Source organism: Stigmatopora nigra, chromosome 10 (assembly GCF_051989575.1).
Source record: "Stigmatopora nigra isolate UIUO_SnigA chromosome 10, RoL_Snig_1.1, whole genome shotgun sequence".
NCBI lineage: Eukaryota > Metazoa > Chordata > Actinopteri > Syngnathiformes > Syngnathidae > Stigmatopora > Stigmatopora nigra.
The window spans coordinates 3,233,074-3,244,119 of NC_135517.1; the positions used below are offsets into that span (position 1 = coordinate 3,233,074).

The window sequence follows — 11,046 nt, forward strand, 5'->3', positions numbered from 1 at the left end:
ACTACTACAAATGCTCCTTGAATATAATTTAAAAAAACGTGAAGAACAAGAAAACAGTGCAGTAATGTCACCATCATCATCATAACTAATTACATATGGCTTATAGGATACAATAATATTATATATATATATATATAATACACATTTTTCTAAGATGATTTTTTTTAAATTACCAAAAAAAAAATGGAACATATCAGGTATTTGGATTTGTGTTTTTAATGGTAATATTTTTTATCCTACAACACAAATTGGCAACAATATAGGGTCCGAACCCCTATTAAATTTCGAAGTTACAAAAATAATGACCGTATAATATTAAGTGCTTTCCCCGCCCAGATGTTTTAATCAGGTATCCCCCCCCCCCCTCACCCCCTACAGGGAGAAGAACTGGCACCCCAGTTTAGCCAAATGACACTGAGCCGCCAAGGCTCCAGTGAGAACCCAGAGCCGCCCTCCCTGTACCAAGGTCCTCCCACTGTCCTCTCCCAGCATCCTCCTCCTCAGACCAGTTACATCATGGCCACCACCGGCCAGCCCCTACCTCCTCCGTCTGGCTACCAGCCCGCCACGGGACATCCGCACCCTCCGCCGCCACCGCCGCCTCCGTCTCAGCCCGTCATGCAGGCGCCGCCACCGCAGGGCTATATGCAGCCTCCTCCGCCCCAGCAGGTAAGTTATTTGTCATGGGTGGAAAAGTACTGTAGAATAGCATAATGGCATAAATGACTAATCAATAATCATTTGAATTGAATTGTTTTGAAATGAATGATTTTGTTGTCATTATACAAGTATGAGATTTAAAGCCTCAACACAAAGTGTACAATAACAACCATAAACAAATAGGCAAATAATCACTAATAATAATAACTAATAGATAAGTACAGTCAACATAAGTAGAGTCAACATAAGTACAGTCAACATAAGTACAGTCAACATAAGTACAGTCAACATAAGTACAGTCAACATAAGTACAGTCAACATAAGTACAGTCAACATAAGTACAGTCAACATAAGTACAGTCAACATAAGTACAGTCAACATAAGTACAGTCAACATAAATATATAGTCAACATAAATATATAGTCAACATAAGTATATAGTCAACATAAGTATATAGTCAACATAAGTATATAGTCAACATAAGTATATAGTCAACATAAGTATATAGTCAACATAAGTATATAGTCAACATAAGTATATAGTCAACATAAGTATATAGTCAACATAAGTATATAGTCAACATAAGTATAGTATAGTCAACATAAGTATAGTATAGTCAACATAAGTATAGTATAGTCAACATAAGTATAGTATAGTCAACATAAGTATAGTATAGTCAACATAAGTATAGTATAGTCAACATAAGTATAGTATAGTCAACATAAGTATAGTATAGTCAACATAAGTATAGTATAGTCAAGATAAGTGTAGTATAGTCAAGATAAGTGTAGTATAGTCAAGATAAGTGTAGTATAGTCAAGATAAGTGTAGTATAGTCAAGATAAGTGTAGTATAGTCAAGATAAGTGTAGTATAGTCAAGATAAGTGCAGTACAGTCAAGGTAAGTGTAGTACAGTCAACTTAAGTGTAGTACAGTCAACTTAAGTGTAGTACAGTCAACATAAGTGTAGTACAGTCAACATAAGTATAGTACAGTCAACATAAGTGTAGTACAGTCAACATAAGTGTAGTACAGTCAACATAAGTGTAGTACAGTCAACATAAGTGTAGTACAGTCAACATAAGTGTAGTACAGTCAACATAAGTGTAGTACAGTCAACATAAGTGTAGTACAGTCAACATAAGTGTAGTACAGTCAACATAAGTGTAGTACAGTCAACATAAGTGTAGTACAGTCAACATAAGTGTAGTACAGTCAACATAAGTGTAGTACAGTCAAGATAAGTGTAGTACAGTCAAGATAAGTGTAGTACAGTCAAGATAAGTGTAGTACAGTCAACTTAAGCAAGTAGTCAACGTGTAAGTATCGTGAACAATATAAATACGTAGAGAACACTCAAGTGGGGAAGTGCACACACAACAACAACTGACAAACAAACAAGCACAATAAAAAAAACAATAATCATATATAATCAATAAATTAGTAGGTGAAAGAACAGTCATTCACATCTTTCATTGTGTCATATCTGCTTCCGGCGATGAAGCCTTCTCTCCCTTGGCATTATTTACATTTTTCTCTCCTCCATTTATTATCATTATTATTTTATACCACAGCCAGAATCCATCATGGTATAATTAATTTCTATTCAAGGTGAGCCTTTAAACATGTAGCAATGGCTATAATGGGAAGCATTAGGTAAGAACATAGGTTAATTCTAGAGCAGGTGTCTCTTTTCTATTTTTTTGTTCAGTCTTAATAGCTACACTCGCTCATTGTGAGGCTTTGCCAATAGTGTAGCATCCGGGTGAAGAGCAATCCAGTCTGTATTTTCCTCCAGCTTTATTACAGTGCAACTACCACACACACACACAAATACAAACAGCGATTTCTGCTTTCTGACAGTGTTGCCCTTTGTTGTTCAACGTGTGGGCTGTCCCCAGTGTGACGAGAGCAGAGGTATTGGCAGGTACACCCCCAGAAAAAAGACTGGATGTTTTCATGCAGGAAGAACAAATCGATTCACTTTCCCCTCTTGCCTTCCTGCTGCATGTCTTATTTGTAATTTGTAGCTTCCACTTTTAGACTCGTTGTATAAGACAAGTGCTTCAAACCGCAACATTGGCTAAATCCCATTGATTTTTTTTCTCGGAAGTTTTATTCGACTGTTATATTTTTCTACGCTCAACCGGAGGATAAGGGGTAAAGAGAGTTAAATTTGTTAGCTTGGTTTTAATGATGCACACATTAGGTACAGTGGTGGTTTTGACCATGATGTTTAAGAGAAGGTTTTGATATTATTGACATCATGTAATAATCTTTATCATTTTTTTTACCCTATTTGTCTACAGATACAAGTTTCATATTATCCTCCTGGTCAGTATCCCAGTTCAGGCCAGCAGTATCGTGTGGCCCAACCTATGTCCCACCAGGTGTCTTACCCTGCCCAACGCACACAGCCCATGCCTCAACCTACACAGCAGTCAGGTTTGTACATTTCAGGATGTCTCGTATTTAAACATGTATTGTATTTTCTCGCATATAAGCCGCATTTGTCGTTAAATAAAATGATGACTGAAACTTTTCTTAAGATTTTCCCTTCAAAGTAACACATTTGTACCCTCTTAAAATCATGGAGGTGAAATTTGTGAATCGAGGGCGGCTTATACGCGAGAAATTGTCAAATTTAACAATTTTAGGGGTGTGGCTTATACGCAGAGGCGGCTAATATGCGAGAAAATATGGTATATATTTTAATCAATGGGGATAGCCTCTACCTTTATTCGTATGGTAGCCAAATTTTCTTTCATTTTTCACTTTTCTTAAGATTTTCCCTTCAAAGTAACACATTTGTACCCCCTATTAAAACCATGAATATGGAGGTAAAAATTGTGAACAGGGGGGCGACTTATATAAGAGAAATTGTCAAATTCAGCCAGTTTAGGGGTGCGGCTTATACGCAGATGCGAGAAAATTGGGTATATATTTTAATCAATGGGGATAACCTCTACCTTTATTAGTATGCTAGCCAAATTCTGTTTCATTTCTCTTCTGTGGAGGTTGCTTCTGTGTGTGTGTTGAATAGAACAGAATTGACAAACACATCGGACTTTAGTACTTGGTGAAGGTCTGCCAGATTCACGTGGATCTGGGTCACTATGACCTTGATTGGCAAATTGATATTTGGCTTAGAGAAAAGTGCTACAATAGGCTTGTAAGAGTCTATACTCAGTTTTTTTCTCTTTTTGAGGTGGTGATTCTTCCAAAAAATGTAGATCATCCAATTTTTTTACCCTTTAAAAATTCTCATCTTTGTCTTCAGGTCTACAGACCATGATGGCAAGCCAACAGCCCAGCTACCAGAGCATGATGGGTGTTCAACAGCCACAAAATCCCGCTCTTCTCAACTCCCAGAGAGCTGGCATTGGAGGGCAAATTCAAAGTATTATGGTGCAGTATCCACCGATTCCATCCTATCAGGTACAGTTGTTGAAAAAGAAAATTCAGTCACAGCATGAAATGGCTTTAGTTCACAACAAAAAAAGCTTATTTGGCAAATTTACAAGGAATGCTTGATTAAATACTGACATGTCACGCAGGTGCCAGTGGGAAATGAGAGCCAGCAGGTGGTGCAGCAACAGTACCAGCAGCAGGTGATGGTGCCCGTCAGCCAATCGGTCCAGGGCCCCTTGCCTGTTTACTACAGTGTTATCACACCCACACAGCAGAACAGCACAAGGTATCAATTTATGTTTGTAACCTACTGTTTTAAAGGAAGGAAAGTGCACTCAAATGGAAAAAAATACTAGGTTAATCTGTTTCAGTGATATCTGGCAGACATTAGTCTCTTGCTAACAACTTCATCAAATACTGTTAAAAATATTTCAGTTACCGTATTTTCACGACTATATGGCGCACCGCATTATAAGGCGCACCCTCAATGACTGACATTTTTTCCATATATAAGGCGCACTGTATTATAAGGCGCACTGTCTATTTTGGAGAAAATTTAAAACTTAAGTGCGCCTTATAGTCGTTAAAATACGGTAATACCTATTGACTTCCAGGTATGAAGCACTCACTGCACAGTCACCTCTAGAGCCAGCCATTGTTGATGTTTTGGATTTTTTTGTATAAAATCTTGCACCAAATCCTTTGCTTTAAAAGCCTTAAATGAGTCTATGAAATATTAGTATTTTATACGGAGGCTATTTTTTTTCATTTTGAAAAAGCAACTAAGCAAATTCAAGACCTTGAGAAATCTTGTGAAATTTCAGCCATTTTTCAAGGACAACCCAATGGCAAATACATCAATCATTTCAACTATCTTGATTAAAACTCTTATCTTTTACATTGTCTATATAAAATCCCTTATTCCATATGTCACAGCCCATCAGTAAGCTACCTGCAGCCCCCCAGCTCTGAACAGTATCAAATCACCCCGTCGCCATCCCCCTGCAACCCTCAACAGTTACAGCAGCAATATTCAGGTGAGACCCCAATTACATTCCCCCCCCCCCCCCCCCCCCTCCTTCGTGACTTAATTTGTCGTGTTGTTAGCTACTAGCTAGGTGAAAGTTTACCTGGGGAAAGTTCAAACAGGGACAGTGAGGGTCCACTATTTGACATGGGATAATATTTAAAGACTTCCTGGAAAACGTGAAATGCCCCAATGCCCTGTGCACTCAGTTGGCTGTAATCCATCTTTTCTGAACGGTCATCTATCCGTGTCATCAGGGGTGCCGCCTCCCGGTCCCGGAGTCATGGTAATGCAGCTCAGCGTCCCCAATGGACCTCAACCTTCCCAGAATCCTCCACTGGTGCAGTGGAACCCGTGCAAGTACTACAGCATTGAGCAGAGGCCTGGCAAGCCGGGAGAGCTCTACAAAGCTGACAACACTCCACAGGTACACTTGTGTTGGGGAAATGACAATCCTCGTAACGTTTTTATTCTTACAACTGGGTTTGTTGTTATTGTTGCTGCTCGAATGCAGGCCAGCACCCAGCTGACAAGTCCGCTGGCCTCGCCAACTCAGTCCCCTACACCGTCTCCCTCTGGAAACGTTAGCAGCGTCTGTCCAGGCCTGGGACCACTACCCCTCATTTCCCAGTTTCCACGACCAGGAGGAACGGCTCCAGGTGAATGATTTGTGATTTGAGACCAAATTTGGCATCCAACAAGGAGGAAAAATTAAAAAACATTATCGTATTTTCACGACTATAAGGCGCACTTAAAAGTCTTAAATTTTCTCCAAAATAGACAGTGCGCTTTGTAATCCAGTGCGCCTTATATAAGGAAAAAATGTCGCCTTATAGTCGTGAAAATACGATACTTAATTATTACTGCTTTTATTTGTGCTCCCCTATGATGGTGATAGACATTGAATCCATTTTGGCTTGGAGGTCAAAAATAGATAGGACGTCTAGCTCTGGCCATTTCATCTCATTAGGTCACATGACTGGCATCGTGCCACTTTAAACATACTTCATCCACTTATACCTATATATTTAGACTTGCCTTATTTTAGGGTGTACAAGTCGCATTTTTGTGTCATATTTTGGCACAACCGTCGTCTTATACTCAGGGAAACAGCTTATGTAATCTTGTTTAAGCTTTTATAGCCTGAACAACTGTTATGTTCTATTATTTATATTCTAGAATGACTTACCTACATGATATTTTCCTCCCAAGTGTGCATGTCTTGGCCTGTGCGTTTTATACTCTGAAAAATGTGGTTGCTAGATTTGTTTTTCTATTATGTTCAGGTGATGGCCGCTATTCTCTACTGGGACAACCGCTCCAATATAGCTTGTGCCCTCCTCAACTCATGCATGGCCAGTCATCATATAACTCTCACCAGGTCAGCCAAGTCTTACTTTGGACACCCCAATGAGTTCATGGCTTTGTGCTTGACGCCACCTAGTGTTCTATTTGCCCATTTTGTAACTCTTTCCATCACACAGGGCCAGGGAGTCATGAAACATGGCGCCCGAGGGAAAAAGCAAACGCTCAAATCGGCATCCACTGATCTCGGTACAACAGATGTTGGTGAGTTTCAATTTATTTTTATTTGGTAAGTTAAAATAGAGTACAGTAAAAAGTGAAAGGATAAGTTAACAAATAAGGAAAAATAGACATTTATAATTGGGGAAAGATACATCTAGTATAAATGACAGTCATATGAAAGATGGTTGCTCAAAATATTCCCGGAATTTGCGCATTTGTTATGATATTTCATTTAAGTTGGATGCCAATTGCCATCAATGGCAGTGAATGAGCTCCTATTTCCAAATGAATATGTTTTTTCTCTCTCAGTTTCTCAGAGAAGATCAGGAAAGAAAAATCACAATTACATTAAACACACAAAACAAATATTGATCCAAGCTATTCTTTAACAGACATCCGATAATTGCCCCTTTCATTCCATTGGAATAAAACCGACAAACTGCTTAGTTAGCGATCCGCCATCATGTTAGCTAACCTTTTCACTTCACTTGTTCACCTTCTTCCATCCGCTGGCGTCTTAGTGGTGAGTCGCGTACTGGAAGTAACGGACCTACCCGAAGGGATTTCACGTCCAGACGCCGAGAAGCTCTTTAACCAGCTATCCATGTGCGGCGCCAAAATCCAATGGCTCAAGGAGCCTCAGGGAGGACGAGGAGGTTGCGGTCCCGCCGGGGCCGCTGGCATGGTGGGTGGCGCCGGAGGTGATCCGGCTCACCTGTACACGGTAGTGGCCGTGTTCCCCAGCACCATGGCCGCCCAGAGTGCTTCCTTCAAACTGAACAACAGCGCGGCAGGTCTCTTCAAACTGAGGGCCGCTAAAAAGAACTACGACCTGCGTGTGTTGGAGAGGGCCAGCTCTCAGTGAGAGGACGACATACACATGGACTCTTGGCGTGGAGCGGCGGCGGCGAGGATGGAGGTGGGTCGGGGCAGGGAGGGGGGTCGCTCTCGGTGTAAAATCACAAAGGAAAAAAAAATGTAAACGTGTCAAATGTATAAAAAGGGAAGGTGTGAATTTTCAGGTGGTTGGTGTTCGCGTTCAAATATGACTTAGTTGTTGGTTTTTAATTCCTCGGTTTTTTTTTTTTTGGTTGTTTTTTTTTTTGTATTTATATAGCCGAAGAGCACACGGGACACACCCGCATGCGTTTTCACCCATGAAAATTGTGCTGCCGTCAACAAATGCCATCTCTCATGCACACATACTCACAACAGGAGGGAATTGCATCCATCAATATACTCACAACAGGAGGGAATTGCACCCATTAACATACTCAGCACAGGAGGGAGACATACTCATCAACACGCATACACAACAGGTCACGTAGCACACAAATGGGAAACTCACACTGGACAGTCGACCTCAAGTTAAACCTCCCCGTCTGCCACCTTTTGCGTCCCTTCTTCTACTTCTTCTTCCTTCCAGTCATCTCCTGCAATCTCGCCAAGTTCCACATTTTCTCTTGGAGTCCATTGTCTCATGCTGCTCTACATTCTCTCTCTCTGTCTCGCTCTTCTCTTGCTTTTTGTTTGCCTTACTGCTGTTGTGGGGTTCTGTATTGCGCTCTTTACGTGGGAGGGAGAGGGTTCAATATATTTATATAAGTGATGTAAGGAATAAAGAAATCTATATATTCAGTGATTATTTTTTTTTCTTTCTTCCTCCCCGAGTGACCCGTTTATGGCCTTTTTTTTTTCCAACCCCTACTACCTTCTCTTACCTCCCCCTCTTCATCCCACTTACACCAATTTCCCCACATAAAACCCACTTTACTGGCCTTTCCCAATTTGCCCGAAAATCCCCTCCAACCCCACATTGTGTTTGCATTTTTTGTTGACAGCTGTGCAGAAAGTATCCGAAAATGTAGTTGAAGTGCACAATGATTGCATATGTCTACTGTAAATTTTATTTAATCTGTTATTTTTTTTGTTCGTTTTTAAAAATATAAAAGTTGAAAAATCGAAAGAAATCTTTTGGTGTGGTTTTGTTACTCTTTAGTGAGTACACAAAGGTAAGGGAAAGACAAAACATCTTTTTATTTTGTTTAAAAAATGTTTTTCATCCAAATATCTGAAATGTTTCAGCAAAAAAGTTGCGAAAATCAACAAAATCTCAACATCTGGTGCATTTCTACACAAAGACTCAGCGTTTGGTAAGTATGATTCCAAAAATTATGTTCATTATAATCAAATTCTTGTATTAGTTCTTGTACAAAACAATGCGTACTAAACAAGTCTGAATTGTTTAAATACAATTAAATATATTAATCGTTTTTGATTAACTAAATACCTCTTGACTGATGGATATTTTAGCTAGCTATCGACACTTAGCTCTTTCTCAATGCCAGAAGACAAATAGACAAACAACTATACTCAATTTTTATTAATATATATGCCTTTAATGGACTATCATGCATAACTTTGGACGACTTGGACGACAGATGGAAGCCAATTTGGTTTGAATGTTCTGTACATGCAGACCAAAAAGTAATTCCAAACAATCACAACATTGCTAAGAATGTAACATAATTAGCATTTTAATGTATATGGAGAAAGCAGTCACATTTTTGTCCATTTAACGACATCCTGAGGGATGCTATGCTATTTTCTGATGTCGAGAGGAATCTAGAATGACAAGAATGGCATTCTGATGAGGACCCAATGGACATTTACACCACACTTTTTTGCTCTACTTGTCAATGAGTGGCCTAAATACATTTTCTTTCTTCAGATATGCTTTACAGACACTGAGTTTGTCAATTGTCATCTGAGGGAAGAAGCGTGAAGTAGGTGGACACGGGTCACTTCCACCAAACAACCTTATGTCATGCATCAAGATATCTCAAACTTGTTTAACCTGACATATTTCGAGAATAATGGGACATAGATTTTCAAACCGGCGCCACCTAGAGACACCATTTAACTCATTGGTTGCCATTAAAATACATTCGAAGGTTTGCCAATAGCAGTAAATTAGCTAAATAGTCCTCATTAGACAGGAAAGGAGTCTATTCATTTCTATGTTTTGTAAAATGTTTACATTTTTACTGCAATACTTCATTTCGCCAACAGAGATCGCCCTTCCGCCATATTTTTACTCATACTCAACCTGGACGGAACTGTATCGGCATTTATTGCTGTCCAACTCAACTCTCTATTCATAAAATATGAGGCCGTTATACTATTAATACGGACATAGAATTAGCTTTGTTTGGCTATGATTGAAATCTCACTGAAAATGACTCACCAGTTAAAAAGAAGTATTTTGTAAGGGGAAGAGATATTTAAATCTGTTTTAGTTGTTTTTAAAAAGGATAGAAAAGGCCACCATAGTTTCCCAGTTCTTAATGTCCTTAAACTTCCAATAGTTCAGCATCAGCTTTAATTTTTTTAGTAATTTTGTTTAAATTGGTCTATAAAAGTCTCCAATTTCACAATTCAGTTTAAATTTTTGTTAAAATTGGTCTATAAAAGTCTCCAAATTCACTTTATTTCACTATTCACTAAACCGTGTTTAGCAATGCAAAATAAGCTAAGATAATTTCAAACAAAAACAAGCAAAACAAACAATCAAACTTCCATAAAACATAACAAATCTTTCTATTTATCCAAGTAAATATATTCACCACAACATTATAAAAAATTCAAATGCACAACATCTAAAAAACTTATCAAAAACCTCTCTTACAATACTCTTAGCTTAGCTTAAATTAACATGCTAACTTTTCCCTGCTTCCCTGTAACCCTATCTTACCAAGACACAAATAAAATACAAAAATACTCTATAGTAACTTCTCCCAACAGGCATTTAAAAAAAAACACACACTGACAAACTATAGGGTGAAACATAACGAAAGTTTAGTGAGCGCAAGGGAGGCAATGCCAAGAAAATGCTGCAGGGTTGGAACCAATTAGGCCCAGATGATCCCTCCTCTCTGGTTCCCGGGGGTGCGCCTCAGTGACAAGATGAGGGATCATCATCATTACTATTATTTATTTGCTAAGCAGAGGTCGGCTCCGGGGCCATTCCTAATAGGATTCGTGCATTTCCAATGAGCGCTTTTGGCTTTTTTTTTTAGCCTTTTGGGTCGTGCGCCCCAGGACAAATCGCGTCATGGTTTTGTCGTCAAAAAACACGTACGTTTTGGAAGCGGCGTTACTAGAAACGTCTTTTTAATCAATTATGCGGCCCCGATTGTAAACCCCGCAAACTATCATCAATAATACGTGGTGGCATCTAGTAGACGTTGCATGAATAACTTTGGCGCGCGGGGGTGAAATCAATTGTAATTCCAAAGCGTGCTATGCAATACAAATGAGTAATACAGATATTTTAGCATATTGTTTACGTTTTTTTTATTTTGGGGGTCTGGAATGGACTCAAAAACGAACAAACAGACATTTATGTACTTATTTTTAT

At 39.1% G+C, this 11,046-nt stretch overlaps 1 protein-coding gene across 12 annotated transcripts in view; it reads left to right on the plus strand.

The window, feature by feature from the left end:
• Positions 1 to 8,264, plus strand: part of r3hdm2 (R3H domain containing 2) — a 38,978-nt gene extending 30,714 nt beyond the window's left edge. For all 12 annotated transcript variants that reach the window (XM_077725993.1, XM_077726003.1, XM_077726001.1 and 9 more), the window contains 10 exons: positions 379 to 669; positions 2,971 to 3,106; positions 3,942 to 4,099; positions 4,219 to 4,358; positions 5,009 to 5,109; positions 5,357 to 5,526; positions 5,614 to 5,758; positions 6,386 to 6,480; positions 6,584 to 6,668; positions 7,148 to 8,264. In XM_077725993.1, the coding sequence (XP_077582119.1) occupies positions 379 to 669; positions 2,971 to 3,106; positions 3,942 to 4,099; positions 4,219 to 4,358; positions 5,009 to 5,109; positions 5,357 to 5,526; positions 5,614 to 5,758; positions 6,386 to 6,480; positions 6,584 to 6,668; positions 7,148 to 7,491 (1,665 nt within the window). In that variant the 3' untranslated portion in view covers positions 7,492 to 8,264. The remainder of the gene's footprint in view (positions 1 to 378; positions 670 to 2,970; positions 3,107 to 3,941; positions 4,100 to 4,218; positions 4,359 to 5,008; positions 5,110 to 5,356; positions 5,527 to 5,613; positions 5,759 to 6,385; positions 6,481 to 6,583; positions 6,669 to 7,147) is intronic.
• The last annotated feature ends 2,782 nt before the right edge of the window (positions 8,265 to 11,046 follow it).